The sequence below is a fragment of the Nilaparvata lugens genome, chromosome 1 (genome assembly GCF_014356525.2).
Source record: "Nilaparvata lugens isolate BPH chromosome 1, ASM1435652v1, whole genome shotgun sequence".
Lineage (NCBI taxonomy): Eukaryota > Metazoa > Arthropoda > Insecta > Hemiptera > Delphacidae > Nilaparvata > Nilaparvata lugens.
Genome location: NC_052504.1, coordinates 64,450,691 through 64,468,680, shown reverse-complemented (window position 1 = coordinate 64,468,680; position 17,990 = coordinate 64,450,691). Strand labels below are relative to the sequence as shown.

General features: G+C 35.3%; 1 protein-coding gene across 5 annotated transcripts in view; it reads right to left on the bottom strand.

Moving 5' to 3' along the window:
• Nucleotides 1–17,990, bottom strand: part of LOC111046462 (transmembrane and coiled-coil domains protein 2) — a 66,008-nt gene that overhangs the window by 10,249 nt on the left and 37,769 nt on the right. For 3 of the 5 annotated variants that reach the window (XM_039439431.1, XM_039439417.1, XM_039439443.1), the window contains 4 exons: nucleotides 17,685–17,729; nucleotides 16,636–16,718; nucleotides 15,640–15,956; nucleotides 1,366–1,587 (listed from right to left, as the gene is read on the bottom strand). In XM_039439431.1, the coding sequence (XP_039295365.1) occupies nucleotides 1,366–1,587; nucleotides 15,640–15,956; nucleotides 16,636–16,718; nucleotides 17,685–17,729 (667 nt within the window). The remainder of the gene's footprint in view (nucleotides 1–1,365; nucleotides 1,588–15,639; nucleotides 15,957–16,635; nucleotides 16,719–17,684; nucleotides 17,730–17,990) is intronic. The other 2 variants (XM_039439437.1, XM_039439423.1) reach the window with 1 other exon arrangement.

Sequence of the window (17,990 nt, the reverse complement as noted above, 5' to 3'; positions counted from 1 at the left end):
AAATATTTATGTACAAATGTTCTGAATAAATTGAAAAAATTGATTTGATTTATTAATTGTAGATATTTCTTGATTTTGTATGAATTGTAGTAATACTATCACATAAATCAACATTTCAAATAGGCTTCATCCAATGCATTTTTCTTGTGCAGTAAATTGTTTTGTATTACGAAATAGAAATATGAAAATGGAGGAAGACGAGCAAAATAGTAGAGAAATGTACACAAGAATAATATTTTTAGACAATAAATTCTTGTTGATATTTGATTGTAATTACAGTTGAAAAGGGAGAATTTTGATATGATCATAATGATTGAATAAATTAATGAATGAATCTAAAGCCGGGTTTAGACGCTCAAGCCATTTGTGCAAACTGGCTTGCGCAAGCCAGTTTGCGCAGTTGAATTTGTGCGTGTAAACGGTGAGCTTGAGGCTTGCGCAAGCCAAAAAATCTGGCTTGAGCAAATTCTGTTCTGACAGAAAATCGGCTTGCGGTTGGAGTATTGGAATGAGCGTTTAAACACTGCTCAAGCCATATGCGCAAACTGGCAGGCCAAAAGTACGTTTTCGCGCATGCGCACGCGAATCCTAACCACAACTAAACCTCTAATTTGTCTGACTCGTGATTTTTATTTATTATTACCTATTCAAGTTTTCATGCTAAATATATTAGTGTTTAGTTCTCAAGTGTTTCATAATTAATAGTGTCTATAATATTAGTATATCATAATAATTAATAAATATGGCAAATTAAAAAGATTTCCTGAGTGATTTCATAGAAGTTTATAAATCTTTTCCTTGTCTATTGCAAATTTAGTCCAAAGAATTCAGTGATCGCTAGGCTAAATCTCATGCTTATGATGTCTTAATAGAAAAAATGCGATCAGTTGACCAAGAAGCTGACAGAGAGACTATGGAGTGATATATGGATACTATGAGTGATCGGGATAACAATCTGATCAAAACTGATTTGGATAGCTACTGCTTCCATAGATAACTGCTACTGATAGCAGTTTAGCTGGTTTTTAGGTTAGTATCAGTGAAATTCACAAGCCAAATTGCACAAACTGAACTAAGCGTGTGAACAGAAGAATTTTATTTCGCTCGTTTGCGCAAATTTTGCTTGCGCAAGCCAGTTTGCGCAAATGGCTTGAGCGTGTAAACCCAGCTTTACATTAATATAAACAAATGCCAGTCTAGGTGAGTATCGTTCAAGAGAAACCTGGAGATAATTTTCATTTGTAGATCTTCATTAAATCTATTTGTTGTGCATATGTGAATGAAATCTATTTGTTGTGAATATGTAAATTTACGGAACACTCAGAATTTTAAACAATAAAAATCAGTTGTTTATATATTGCTTACCTTTGTCTGGCAGGATTCGAGCATTTCGTGGATATCTCTCAGTCTCTCGTCACTTTGATACTGAACTTTCTCTTCCATGTCTGAGATATTAGTTTTAAGATTTTCGACCTCATTCTGATGCAGCTCTGTGAGATCGTTAACTTGTTCTTCTAATCTTTCACTACGGAATCTTTCTTCGCTAAGTGCTTGGTTCAGTAAGGTAACCTCTTTATGCATCACTTGCTGCAGAATAAAAAATACAAAAACTAATTATTCCATTAAAAAACTTATCACTGCTTAGAATAAGTGCGCAGAAGATTTAAAAATTGGATCTCATAGTTTATACAAATAGTAATCAGTTGTGCAATTCAAAGTTAGAGTCCACCGTCAAATGTGAAATTCGTATTCATTCTTTCACGTCTATTATCTTATTTTCTAGACAAACTTTTTGTTATTTTTTTGGGAAAAAGCTGTTGAATGATTGGATTCTCTAAGAATTTAACATGTAATAGTTGATTAAAACGTTCACGAAACCTCATACCCTTCGATTTTCGAAGTACATTAAAGCTCCGCAAACACACATCGATTTTTGTTCGTACGGTATTTTGCCTTCCTTATAGATTCTATTAGATTAAACAGATGATGTTTTTCAAGCTCTGTTTGGGCTAGGGCCACACGAGTGCGTCCGTTGCAACTTACTTTTTGACGTCCGTTGTAGAAATACATAGAAGTGAATTGGTGACAACACACGAGGTGCCAAGTAACGGAAGTCGTAACGGACGGTGATTTTTGAATTGCGCAGAAATGCTACAACGCACGTCGAGGCATGCAAAAGTTATTGCTTGGTCTGGTTCAATTGCGTAAAGCCAACTGACGTTGACGCACCACACTCAACGCTAGTGTGGCGACGGCCGAAAAAAGTAAGTTGCAACCGACGCACTAGCTTTAATCTGATATAAAGGACGGCAAAATATCGTACGAACAAAAATCGATGTGTGTGTGCGGGACTCAACATGTCAACATTATTGCAATGAATGATTGAAAATCGAAATTATACAATATTTATTTATTTACTTATTAAATATGATTTGTCAATATAAACCATCAATGCAAAACTAAATACTGTTAACGCTCATAACGTCCATACAAAGCTTAACATCATTGCTGAGGTACAATACTCCACGTATTTAAACTATCAAAGCGGATTGCCACAAACCAATAAGAGTGTCCGCATCCGGTTTAGGGCAAAAATATTCTTCCCATGAGTTCCAACAAGTACAAGGTACGTCAGAGAAACTTACTTATTTGAAAAAAATCCCGTGCGTTGAATTAGTCGTGTAGAGGGGCAGGAGGGGGCGCATCTTGAGGGGCAAGTTCTCAAATTTATCCTCCCTCAAGTAAATAGCCATCATGCTCCGGTCTAGAGAGCAGTGGGCCTTTGCAGTACAGAGCTTCTTTTCTAAAGGTCGATCACCTTCCGCGCTCGATTTGAAATTCCTCCCCACGGACTCGTTCCTTGCCATAATTCGATTCTGTCGTGGGTTAACTCATTTCAGGAGTGTGGAAGTGTAGCTAAACCCAGAAATGGACTTCAACGAACCATCAAAACTCCAGAAAATATGGAAAGAGTGAGACAGTCAGTTGTGCGTTCTCCCCGGCGTTCGGCTCGCAAACACCCAGCTGCTATGGCAATTTCTGACTCCACTGTTCGACGAATTTTGCATGAAGACCTTCAACTTCATCCCTATAAATTGGCTGTTGTTCAAGAATTGACTGAACGCGATTTTGTTGCCCGTCAAATTGCATATGATAATATGCATATGCATATCAGCATATGATATGCTGATTGACAACCTGCCTGAAGACGCGATCATTTGATAAGGCTCATTTTCACATGTGTTTCCTCGATGCGATTTTTTTATGGGATTATTAGATAGAAATCACTGGTTTATGTCGATCGACCACGGACACCTCAAGAACAACATTCGCGACGCCGTTGCCAACATACCAATTGATATACTGCAATGGGATGTTGGTAGCAGTGGGCTACGTTGTTATTGCTCAAATTTTTTACTCCGTATTTTCATGAATTTATAAGTGGTAGAAGTTAAAGAATTAGTAACTGGTTGGTTCTATGTGAATTATAAAGTTTTGGTGTACCTGCTGATAATATCCACGTGAGGTTAACTGTAAGTATAGATACTGATATTCAATTGAAGCTTACGAACTTTTTACACGGTCTTGACAGATTTTCGGCCATTTCTGACAGCCGGTTTTTGCCTGCGATTGCTAATAACAATAAACAACTACCGTACTGAATCTATCTGTCGTCTGCTAGAGCCAGTAGGCCTGAATTGTGACGTCGATTAGCTGATAACGGTAAGAGAGAGAAAGTGTTATCACTATCTGTCAATAGACCGAGCGCTTCCCAGCTGTTCAACTTGTTGTTTGTTTACTCGTAGCCATAGTACTTCAAAAGCGCGTAGTTTAAATTAAGAAGACTTTATTCTATTACCTATATTCGCACAATCATATCCTGACTCAGGGGCTTCCTTCTCCGCTTTTGTTTTGATTGCCCTCAAGATGCTTCCTTATCCTTTTCCCTTATGAATCTCTAATTCCCAGTGAAAACTGATTTCATCTTTATATTCCTTGAACTGAGTGACGCCGCGCTGAACTGAGCTCGAACTGTTTTGAACTGAGCTTTAATAATGACTCCTTGAATAAGAAAATTTACAGCGAGGACGAGAGGGAATGTTGCTATTGAGGTTGATGGATTTAATTTCAAAAGGGATCGCATTATGGTTGATGGTAGAATCTCGTGGAGATGTCTCAGCATTGGCTGTCCGGTAAATTTGAAGACAAATTCGGGCATAAATAAAGTATTAGATACAATCGGACAGCACAATCATCCGGCTCCAGATTTGGATCCTGCGAGTGACAATTCAAAGAGTGAATTAGCTTCAGAATTTATTTCAAAATCTCCAAAAACTCCTAGAAATAACAGAAGTTCACTTTCATCACCTATGACTTGTGATATGGGTGTAAATACGCCGACCACAAGGACTGTCTCAACTGATTCTTCAGATAGTATGCGTACAGTCGAGCTTCTTCAGCAACGAGATGATTTAATTGCCTTCTCACAAGAATTGAAGATGCAAATTGAAATACTCGAGAATCAAGTGAAATCTCAAAAAGCTGAGTACAGTTCAATTGCGCGAAATTTCAAGAAATCTGGCTATCAAAGATCAACTTAAATGTATGGCCGTTACTGTGGAAACCTTGGAGGTTGACAACCGTATCTTACGGAGTGAAATAGAAATGTCCAGAGATGAAGCCAACCAATGGAAGAATAAATACGAGGTGCTAGTGAATTCGGCATCATGTGATGTTTTGACGCAGCGACGAAGTGAGGACCGACTCCAGTGGGCGATTCCAAAAGTAATAATACACAACTGGTGCAAGGAAAGGACTTACAATCAAATAATAATGACTCTCGAGACATACATAGAAAGAATAAGACTGACAGTAATAACACGAAACAGCGAGTGAAGATTAGGTGTTCTTCGGATAGTCAGGGAAGACAAGTTGCCAAGGGTGTCTCTTCAGAGGGTGATCATGACTTTCTAAAGATGATGAAGCCGGGTGCCAAGTTTGATGCAGTGACGGAGGAGTGCAATAGTATGTGTTCTGATATGTGTGAGAAAGATCTAGTGGTTCTTATTGCTGGAACTAATGACGTAGCATCAAATGAATCAAATAATTATATTAGATCGTTCAAAAAGAGACTTTTGGAACTGCGACATACTAACGTATTAGTGTTCTCCGTACCACACCGTTATGATCTACCCCAGTGGTCATGTGTAAATGTGGGAGTACGTAAAACCAATGAACAGTTGAAAAACATGAGCAAACGCTTCTCAAACGTTGTTTTTACGGATTTAAGTTCACTGGGAGCAAGATTCCACACGACTCATGGTCTTCATCTTAACAGAATGGGTAAAAAACATATTGTTGACATGATACTGAATACTGCAGCTCGAATCAATGCCACTTTAGAGTCAACCAAAAACACTATTACATTAGGTCAAAAGGGAAATGGCAACAATTATTTTTCAGATGTATAGATTGTTCATCTATTGCTATTACGAGTAGTTCACCTAGTTGTAAGAAAAATGAAACTTTTGTTACTAATTGTAATGCACAATCTTTAAATGAGACCGTAGGTAATCAAACTAAAATAACTCGGTCCACTAGTAATATCTGTATTAATCCCAGGACAATTAACTTACGTAAGCCTATTGAAATGTCTATTACCTCAGAGTTTAATGTAGGATATCTAAATGTTCAAGGTATAAACAATAAACATGTAGTTTTGAATGAATTTGGGAATGAAAACAATTGTCACACTCTTTGTCTGAGTGAGCATTGGTGCAAGGAAGAAGATATAATTTATCATAAATTAGATGATTATGTTTTTGTTATTGTAGAAAACAATTCATACATGAGGGAGTATCTATTTATGTCAGACCTGAGCTTGCACAAGAAAGTATTAAATTAGATTTGGATTGTCTCAACAGTGAAAAGAATTTTGAAGTAACAGGCATAGCTATTAATAAACTTAAGCTTATTGTAGTTTCTGTGTATAGATCGCCCTCAGGAAATCCTGCTCTTTCCTTACAGGGTCTTGATGAGGTTTTACATTTGTTCAGTAGACGCATGTGGAAAAATTATCGCATTGTACTGGGAGGTGACCTTAATGCTGAGTTTAATGTACTACAAGATAAGGCAACAGTTCATGAGTTGAAAAATCTATTAAGGCAGTTCAACTTTTATTGCACAAATTTAAGGCCAACTAGGGGATCTGCTTGCCTTGACAATATATTTACCAACATAGGCACACAATATATCTACACAGATGTAAAAGCATTTCATTTTTCTGACCATGATTGTGTTTTTCTGAGCCTATTGAATTTGGCCCAAGGGGATGGCGGTGTCAGGACAAAGATGGTTTCTACTAGACCTGTAACTGTTGAGAAGATGCAAAATTTTAGATCTGCACTATCAAATATAGATTGGGTAGCTAATTATCTAACCAAGTGGGTGGTGAAGATATTTTTAACCGATTTATGGAAATATTTTTGTATTATTTTGATTTGTGCATACCACAGAAAATTGTTAGAGTCACAACTAACTCTCCTGAAGCCAAAGTGAAGAGGAAACCTTCCACCTGGTATACACCTCAGTTGTTAGAAATGAAAAACAAATTGTTATTGTATCATCACTTATATATGAGAGACAAGACAAACTTATCTAGATTAGCGTATTGTAATGCTAGGACTGAGTATAAGAATGCTATAAATACAGCCAAGAAACAGTACAACTCAACTAAGATTGAGCTTTCCAGTAATAGATGTAAATCAGCCTGGAAAATGATCAATCAAGTTAAAAAAGAGAGTCGAAATGTTAGTATGGGTATTCCTCCAGATGCTTTTAATGAATTCTTTGTAAAATCAGTTGAAGAAGTGCATGATAAAAATGCTCAGCCAATCACTACTGCTGCCCAACTTATTGAAAGTTGCACTACAGCAAGGAGGCCTGCTTTCGGTTTTTCTGAAGTAACACCAAACATTATATTAGATATAGTTAATAGCTTTAAGTCATCTGACAGTGTAGACATCTACAATTTATCCAGCAATATAATTAAAAAGGTCATAGACTGCATTGTTTAACCTCTAACTTACTGCATCAATAGTTGTATAACGGAAGGAGTGTTTCCATCTATTCTCAAATTATCAAGAGTAGTACCAGTTTATAAAAAGGGACCAAAAGATTGTCCATCTAGTTTTCGCCCCATATCATTAGTTCCTATATTTTCAAAGATCTTTGAGTCAGTAATAAAAATCCAAATCTCAAATTACCTAAGTGAACAGCATATTTTAAGTGAAGCTCAGTTTGGTTTTATAAAAGGTAGATCTACCGCATCTGCAATAGATGCTCTGATTAAAAAAGTGTTGGATGCTTTTGAAACAGGTCATTTTGCTCAGGCTACCTTTTGTGACCTCAGCAAGGCATTCGATTGTGTCGACCACACAATCCTGCTGAATAAACTTGATCTCTACGGTATGAACAGTGTAAGCCTCATGTTAATTGGGTCATACTTATTTGACCGTAAGCAAATAGTCTATGTAGGTCATACTAAATCTAAGGTAAAAATGATCAAGTTTGGTGTTCCTCAGGGCTCTATCCTTTGACCTGTACTGTTCACCCTGATGATAAATGATCTTCCATTATCAGTGACATCTCAGTCAATGCTTTACGCAGATGATGCCACTTTTTTCAATTCAGACTCAGAATTTCAAAAACTCGCTTTTACGATGGAACATACTATGAACCAAGCAAGCATATGGTTCAGGGCAAATGGCTTCCTATTGAATAATAATAAGACTCAACAAATGATTTTTAGCTTAAGAGAGATTCCAACAGATAATAGTGTAAATAATGTCAAGTTTCTAGGTATATATATTGACGAAAAATTAATATGGAAGCCACATATTGAGTATGTAAATAGTAAATTGTCTAGGGTTATTTATTTGTTGAAGCAATTAAAAAATTATGTGCCTGATAGCTATGTAAGGTCAGCTTATTTTGCATTTTTTCAAAGTATTCTTTTATATGGCGTGTTGTTTTGGGGTAACTGTAGCCATGTTAGCAGTGTGCTTTTACTTCAGAAAAAAACCATCAGGATATTAGCAGATGCGCGTAATAGTACTGAGCATTGTAGACCTTTGTTTATTAAGTTGAGAATCTTAACAATCATAAATCTTTATATATACACTGCTCTAATACATGTAAAAACAAAGGTAGAGAAAATTCCAAGACATACCATACATTCTTATGCAACAAGAAATAGGAATAGACTGAATATACCATTCCAAAGGCTTTCAAAGTCAATGAATAGCTACAATATTATTGGTCTGAAACTGTACAATAAGTTACCTCTAAGCTTAAGAAATGAGTCTACAGATAGATTTAAAATTTAACTTTACTTGTTTTAACAATTTGACAGGGCCTTGTTTGTACTGTTGTTTGTATAGTGATGAATATTTGAATTCTTCTGGGCTTACTTTAGATGTAGTTATGTTTATGTGTTTATATATGTATATCGTATATACTTTCAATTACATTAACTTATAACCTTCTGACTTGTATAATGTTAGTATAGTTTTGACTTTGTCTATTGCCAATGTTGCTTAATGACAATAAACATTTATTTATTTTATTTATTTATTTAATGAAATTTCAAAAATCTACTTTATCATTGTATGCGCAATGGGGATTGCCATTGGTCTGATGTAATTTTCAAGACTACATGGAAAAAATTGAGATATTGTATTCTCATATAAAAAAAAAAATGAAACAATATCTAAAGTACTTTGGTTTTATTGACCTTTCAAGTAAGTAAGTTTTTCTGACGCACCTTGTATATTATACGGAGATACATAGCTTTGAATAATACAGAAATAGGTAATTTCTTGTGTATTGGAATACTGGTTAAAGTACACTCAATGATAAATTTTGATGAAGATGATGAATTTTCTATTTTTTCATCAAGTTCCACTTATTATACACTAGCAGGAAAACCAAGCTCCGCAAGTGTCTATTTTAAAACTTGACGTAATGAAATCTTGAAGACTTGAGAATAGGCCTATAGCCATCCTCGGTCGATAAAGAATCTATTTACAAAATTTCAAGTTGATCAGTCCAGTAGTTCAGAAGTGATGATGCGTCAAACATAATTTTCCTATCCCGTACGTGTATAAGCCACTTCTTTCCTTTATTATAGTTAGATGATTTTGTACCGCCTTGACGAGCTGAGAAGAATGAGCTGTGGTACGGGAAGATACGATCATTGGGTCAAAAGTTATGAGTGTTTGAAATGTTGATCCTTCATGTGTCCTTATAAGCGCCTTCCCACTAGGAAATCCTGAAATTAAGTGCTTCTAACGGGTGATTCTGATAGAATAACCCTTGTATATGATCCAAAATATTGATTTGATCGGTTAGGAAGGCCTCGAAAGTTATTACAATATAAGACTTGTATTTTGGCTATGTATAGGAACTGTAAACTTGTATAGGAAATGTTAACAGTTAAATGTAACAGTAAACAAAATCTTCTTGACAGTGTTCTCTTTGATTAATGAAATTATTATGAAATGTTCAGTTTATGTGTTGTTCAAATTTATAGTTGATTGAGGCCCGTATGCAGATACTCGGTTTAAACGAAGAAATGTCAGCTGTTTGTTTGAACCCCATATGAAATGCATGATAAATGCAACCAATTCTATAAATAAAAGTGGTTTAGCCAGTTAGCCTTAAACCATAGAGCAAAAATAGCGTAAGTTACTTATGCTATTGTATCTCTATGATTAAACGTAGTGTTAGCATTTATGGCCCTTGCCCAGTTGCAGAGTCGACACATAACGTCGCCCATAGCTAACAGCGCGGACTATTTCGTTGCAGAGACTTTCATGTGCATGTCGCTGGCCGGCCACATTCGAATTTAACCAAACAATGACTTCTGGTGCGTTTTCCATACCCATGAGGTAATAAGCTAGAATTTTAAAATCAATTTTCTCATGACTACTTCAAGATAGAGACTTGCAAATGGTCTCAATCTTTTCGTTACAACAATACGAATACGAATATTGATGATGGAAACAACGAAAATATTCGACATCATTGAAAAATACAAGATGACGGTCATTATTGACAGAATTTTTAATATTTTATAAATTTTTATTCAGTTATTGTGAGAGATATCGGATTCGTTTTACCACCAAAGTGTTTAGAATTAACCAAGCAATGATGTTCGAGAGAATCATCTCATTTCGACCACTCTTTCTATTATTTATTCAACTTCAAAAACTTGAATCATACATTTTTCGAGGACAATATTCTACTTTCTACCCTGTATATGTATTCCAAGTAGACAAACACCAGCATTATTGGCACAGTGTTGTAGAATATTTCCGAAGCTTCAAAATGACATCTTGGTTGCAGGCTGTAAGTCCATAGTTTTCGGATGGAGCGTCATCATAAAAAGAGTAAAAAGTACTGTTTGCAGCGGAAAACACGCTTTTTCCACCAAATGCCAATCCCAACAATTAGAAAACCGTGTAACTCATGACTCCTTGAAGGTACAGACTTGGGAATGGTATCAGTCTCTTTATAATGATGTGTAGATAGAGAATATCCATGATGGCCAAAATTAGTAGACAGAAGGTTGGTCACTCATCTATAGTATTTTAGTTGAAATGCAATTGGAGTGGGGGAACTGCAGCCGTGACGTAGGCTGTAGTACAGAGTAGGCAGAATATCGCATTCTTGAAAATCATGCGGTGACCTATAGTCAAATTATATAACACAAACATTTTCTGACATGCAAAGCTTTCTGTTTCTGCTTCACAATAATTATCAAAACATTTAAATAATACAAGCATTTTGCAATATAAAAGCAAAAACCCCACCTCCTAACCTTCCCTTTCAAACCCTTAAGGTTTCTTTATCTTCTAGGTCGTGTTTATATTTTGTAGTTTGGCTATACATCAGCTTGTGAATTTCGGGGATGAGATATTTTGATTCTCGTAGAACATGTGCTCGATACCAGCATGTGTTCAGTGCATTTATGTGGATGAAATTCATTGGATTTATCGGGATCGGTTTATTGCAATGCATTGGTTCATCAAGATTTTTTATGGGTTAATCTGAAATTATAATAGTATAACGTTGTCTACTAATGCTTTTCCAGATTATTAACTTTTTCGTGTCGCGTTTTTAGATTCTTGAAAAACTTTCAACCTCATTTTATTCATACAAGTTGAATGAACTTGAAATATTTAACAATCATTAGAATCATTAGAATTGGTGATTCATTCGCTATTATAAGTATGGAAAATTTCTAAGTTTTAGGTCAATCTTGAGGGGATTAAACGACAATGTTTTTGAAGATACAGTGAATAAACTGTATGCTCAATGTGGTTACTCACTTTTTACTACACGTGACGTCACGCTGGCGTTCCCCCCACCACTTCGAATTTTACACCTGTGAGTGATCAACCTTCTGTCTACTAACGTTGCATGATGGCAATCTTAAAAATGATTGTCATCATGAAAAAACAAGATGGCGGCAAAAATAAGTCGATTTTAAAGAGATCGTCTGTAATTCTAATAATGTCGAGGATATCGGATCAATTCAGTCATCTGGAAGCTCCCAAATAATAATATTACAATATCCGAAAGATTTATCCAATTCCACGAACTTTTACTATGATGAATATAGCTTCAAACTCTTGAAATTAGATTCTTTTGGGGAGAAAATTTTATTTTTCACCCTGTAAATGTATTCAGAGTGAACAAAGACCAATATTATTGGCACAGTGTTGTAGAATATTATAAAAGCTTCAAAATGACATCTAGCTGGAGGCTGTAATTCCACCTTCAACGGCTGGAGCGTCATTGGAAAAAGAGAAAAAACTACGGTTTGCAACGGAAAACACTCTGCTTTTTTCACCATATATGCCAAACCTGAACAATTAGAAAACCATGTAACTCATGACCCCTTGAAGGTACAGACCTGAAAATGGTATGAAACTCTTTGTAAAGATGTGTGAAATAGATTATACATGATGGCAATCTCAGAAATGTTTTTCATCATAGAATAATCCAAGATGGCGACCAAAAATCTGATTTCAAGAGTTTGAAGTTATATTCACCATAGTAAAAGTTGGTGGAATTGGATAAATCTTTCGGATATTGTAGTACGATTATTTTGGAGCTTCCAGATGGCTGGATTGATCCGATATCCTCGACATAATTAGAATTACAAACGATCTCTTTGAAATCGACTTATTTTTGCCGCCATCTTGTTTTTTTAATGATGACAATCATTTTTAAGATTGCCATCATGGATATTCTCTTTCTACACATCATTATAAAGAGATTGATACCATTCCCAAGTATGTACCTTCAAGGAGTCATGAGTTACACTGTTTTCTAATTGTTGGAATTGGCATTTGGTGGAAAAAGCGTGTTTTCCATTGCAAACAGTACTTTCTACTCTTTTTCCGATGACGCTCCAGCCGTAAAATATGGACTTAAAGCCTCCAACCAGATGTCATTTTGAAGCTTTGGAAATATTCTACAATACTGTGTGCCAATAATACTAGTTCGTCTACTGTGAATACATATACAGGTTGGGAAGTAAAATATGGTATGTAAAAATGTATGTTATGTAATGTATGAATAAATAATAGAAAGCGTTGTCGAAATGAGATGATTCTCTCGAACATCATTGTTTGGTTAATTCTAAACACTTTGGTGGTAAAACTAATCCGATATCTCTCACAATAACTGAATAAAAAGTGGTATAAAAATTTCTGGCAATAATGACCGCCATCTTGTATTTTTCAATGATGTCGAATATTTTCATTGTTTCCATCATCAATATTCTTATTCGTTTTGTTGTAACGAAGAGATTGGCACCAGACCATTTGCAAGTCTCTATCTTGAAGTAGTCATGAGAAAATCGATTTTATAGTTCTAGCTTGTTACCTCATACATAGAAAAAAGCACCAGAAATCATGAAGGGTTTTCTTTGGAGGGCGCTGGTGAACTCATTTTTTGACGTACAGAGCATGAAGATATATTGTTCCAAAGTTAAAAACACGCTCTAGATTTCATAGATTTGAAATTTCTGTGTATCTCTTGCACAAAAAAGGTTATAATGGAATGAATTTGAACAAATTTAGAAGAACATTTTTTTGGGCTTTTGGAGGTTATAACTGAAACAATGTGCGTGGGGCTCAAAAGCCTATTATATTAAAAGTTTGGATACACATATTTGTTGTATTAGATGCGTGCCTTGAGCTGCAGAAATCAAGGGAAGCAATTGAAGATCTAACTTGCATCAAATTTCACTGGTGAGGTATTATTAATATATACGATAATAAATACACCAGTCACTAATTTTACTCCTACGTCTAATTTTATTTTACTAATTCATTCATTTAGCTATCAAAAATTCAAACTGACTTAACTGAAAACAAATTAGTCTGCATTTTACGATCTTGATTCGTTAACCTCCAAACATCAACAAAACAATAAGCAGACGAAGTAGTGTTGTGATAAACAAGCGCCATGTTGTGACGTCATCCGACTGGGGGTTTGGCAGACCTGTTCACAGTGATTCTCTCCCCCACGCCAATACATTAGATAGAAGCATACCGCGCGAAAAGTGGTATGAGTAGCAGTGTGCCTTATCAGAGCCATAGCTAACAGGGGTCTGGCAAACGACTCTGCAATGAATAACTATTTATGGGCGAGTTGTTAACTAATAGCTCTGTTAGCTATGGGTGACTTTATGGAACAACTCTGCAACCGGACGTGACTAATGATGCATTGTTGGAGAGTTATAAGCCCTAAAAGAGTAAAACATTGGATAAAAACCTATTATTTTAACAATTAAACACCTTCAAGAGCAAATATCTCGGGAACTGTTAAGGGCCCTACACACTACGGATTTGGCTCGCGGATTTGGCCTGTGTTGGCTCGTGTCCTTGAACGACTCGGAGCAAAATCACTACACACTAGTAGTAAGCAACGCGAGCCCGGCCTGCCCCACTTTTCAACGCTATCTATACTCTCCACCAAAATCTAGATCGTCCAATAATGGAGATAGAGGAATTACGATTTCAGATTTGAATTCAAATACCCGAAAACCAGGGAGTTATGGCTGTTTTTTTAATATAGCTTTCTATTATCATTGTAAAAACGTACTAGGTTAATAAGATAATAATTTTTTGCTCACAAAAGGACAGGCAAAGGTTTTTAGAAGTGTTTGAACACTTGAAAGTTCTAAACATGAACAATTTTTATAACTTTTTTTTAATTTTAAACTTTGAAAAGTTTTTTATTCATAAAAAATTGATATATGTTTATTCTACAGCTAATAAAAATTTTGGGGAAACACTGGTATTATTATTGTACAGTACTAGTACTTTGTACTTTTTTGCTATAGGTTCAACCAAATTGTTCATAGAAATATAATTCTTCATTAATAACATTAAAGTGCTCACAGATTTATTATTTTTGACTTTTTTCAAGTTCCCGCGAACTATTTTACTAATCCGAATCTAAAATCAAAATTTTGCTATCTCGATTTTTAGGAGATTTAGATTTTTGGTAACTACACGCGCCCGGCCGGGAGAGCCTACACACTCACGGATTTCGCCCGAGCCGAGCCGAGCCGAGCCGAGCCGCGCCAGTAGCCCTGGACGGATTTGGTTCGGCTCGGCTGGCAATTAAATCGCCTACACACTCACGGATATCTCCCGAGCCGAGCCAAGACAGGCCAAATCCGTAGGTGTGTAGGGCCCTTATAAAATATCACAAAATTCTACTGAACAAAAAGTGTAGAGAATTTATCAAACTTTATTTTTGAATATTTAGTTATGTCGAGTGAACGCATTGTTCTCAAGATATGATCGTGGAAGCAAAACGCTGAAAAATTCAACTCTTAAACCACCCTCATCCCCTTAGTTAGGAATGGGGACTTTTGATATATTCTCCTCCTAACTAGTCTCAACAAAGCTACAAAGTCAAAAATTATGTTTAAAACATTCCCTCAAAATTCCTTTGTCAATTGGTGTATTGTTGCGAAAATGGAGATTTCACACTCAACACTAAAGCTGCTGGAAAAGGTGTAGGGAAATTCGTAAAACTGTGAAATTATACATCAAATTAAAGAGAATTTAATGCTCTATAAGCTCATAATCAAAATGGATTTTTCCCATCGATTTTCAAAGTTATAGAAGCAAAAATAGAAAAAAATTGGATGCAAACGTGTTTTTTTTTTCAAAATGTCACACCTTCAAGAGCGGATATCTCGAAAACTAGAGGAGATATAAAAGGTTTGAAATGAATATTGTAGGAAATTATGTAAGCTTCAAGTTATTATATGACAGTCAAGACCTTAGGATACATAGTTTTTGAGTTTTATGCGAGAAACCAAAAAATGGTACCTTTAAACCACCCCCACCACCTTAGCACAGGGGGTAGGGGTGGGGACTTTTGATATGTTTACCTCCTTACTACCCTAAACAGAAATGCGGGGTCAAAAGTTGTCTTCCCAACTTATCCCTCTATAATCTATCCTTGACTGGACTATTAGTTTAATTGTATTCTTAAATCTAGTAAAATTCTATAGCTATGAATAAGCACGAGTTGAATTGGTACCTTGAACGTCTCGAGCTTGTCCTTGAGCCTGTCGATTTCTTGCTTGCGCGAGTGCAGCTCGGCAATGAGGTTGTCAAGGGAGGCGGGAGGGGGCGGGAGGTTGGCCGGATTGGAGGAGTGGGGGGATGCGGTGTTGGCGCCGGGGATGCTCTCTGACGTCACTGAGCTGCACTCTGAGTTCTCTTCGGACGCGAACTTGCCGCCAGTTGCGCTGCCCGATCCGCCGTGGCCCGATCCACCCAGGCTGCAGTTGCCCGGCAGCGTCGCACTGCCGTGGTGTGTTCGCTCTTCCTCAAGTCCATTGTTCTCTTCGTTTCCTAAACACCACATAAAACTAATATTAAAACATAAATTGTTGTCTCTAGATTATATTTTTTATATTTCACGTGTCTTTTATATCTCATGAGTGCTTTGTAGACCAAGTAGAATGTTTTATGACAAGCTTAATAAAAATTTTATTTTATATAAAAGACATTTGCTCGTGTCTCAACTTACATTTCACGCGTGCTTTAAAGACTCTCATTATAAAACCGTTGCATAAACAACTATTACATGATTTTATGTATTCATCATAATGCTGCTAGAGCCCCGTGGCTAGTCGTCGCGACTGTAGCACATAACCTATAAATTCATTAGATTTGATGATTCCTTTAGATATGAATCGTAGAAGCAATATAATAGCCAACACTTCCAATTCATCTGCCACCATAATGTTTATACGACTAAAACTAATGAATCATCGAATCTGATCATGTAATAGTTTTAGTCCTTATAGGGAATCCTTAGCGATGATTATATAGTCGTCGCTAAGGAATTTCACCTGAAGTCTTCTCGGCTAACCTGGTTAGTCTACATTGTTCTGGAAAATTCCAGTGTTTGTAAATGAACATAAAAAACTAAATGACCTATTATATAGAAAGACCTATTATATTATATATTATATAGAATGCAATAGTTTTTTTATAAGTTCATAAAAGTCAATCTAGTATCACTTACTTGTTAAAGAATTGATGTTATCAGCACTTCCAAATTTATTTCTTATTAGATGTGCGAACTCTCTTGGTTTTGACATAACCGATCTGAAATAGAAGGATGATGTCTGTGAGCGTTTTAAAGAAAATACGTACACTTGATTCGATTATCACTTGACGGAATTCAAGTAATCACTGAGTGTCATTTTATTACTATTTTGAAGTGAGTGCACTTCTACAGAACGTGATTATTTAAAGTGTAAAATACTAATTGTCATATTTTTCAAACAAATACTGTACTTTTTCTATTTTTGTGATATTCGATAAAAAGTTGTTACAGAATCAAATTACGGAAAACTACATAGTGTGGACTCTTATTAGTGATATTAACCAGGAAAACTGTGCTGAAAATGTATATTTATGTTAAAATTTCACATTCGTATTAATAAATTTGCTAACTGAAAAAAATAAAATTCATGAGCTTTTCGTTCTATTATACAAAATAAGGTGAATAACATCAAAGTATCACTGATAAAAATGCAATGTAATGAGTCACAGAAAGAAAATAACAATTTACATACTAATCACATATCATAAAATAAGTGTGATACATAATCTTGCTGAAACTGTAGATTAACCACAATAGCCTATAATGATTTCCTAACAGGTAAAATGATATTAAGCCTCTCTTAATAATGTATTTTGCAATGTATAAAACACCAGACTCAAAGGTAATATATTTATTATAAATACAGTAGGTCTTTCCGACATATTGAAAAACAATTAGAATCTCACCTCAATAGTTTAGTCATTTCAATCAAGAAATATATGTCAGAAATAAATTCAACTATGACAACACCACAATGTAAGTGAACTGAAAGAGTCAAGCTTCAAGATCATACTGAATTATTATTTACACAGCATGCCAACTGTTCAAATGAATAAGAATTCATATTGAGATTAGCGTTTAAAGAGCTCTTAACAAACTTACTCTATCTTATGTTTCATACATTCAAAGTGCATGCATTGAAATTAATACTTCAACAAAAAGGATAATTTATTAGCAAAACCTACCCAGATAATCCGGAAATGCCATCCCTGATATTTCCACCCACATGTCTGAAAAATGTATATTCAACTACTACAGATAAAAATAATCAACATATCATGCTAAAAATATTAAATAAAGAATAATTAAGAACAATGATGAATCTACTAATAAAATTATTGAGAATATAAATAGGAAACAACTAAAAAGAAGGATTAAAATTGATTACTTAATATGAATAATTGTAATTGAATAAAAAATTGAAAAAATCTGGTGCGAATTAAAGAGAGTATGTGAAGTACTGTGTAAAGAATCAATCATATAAATGTAAT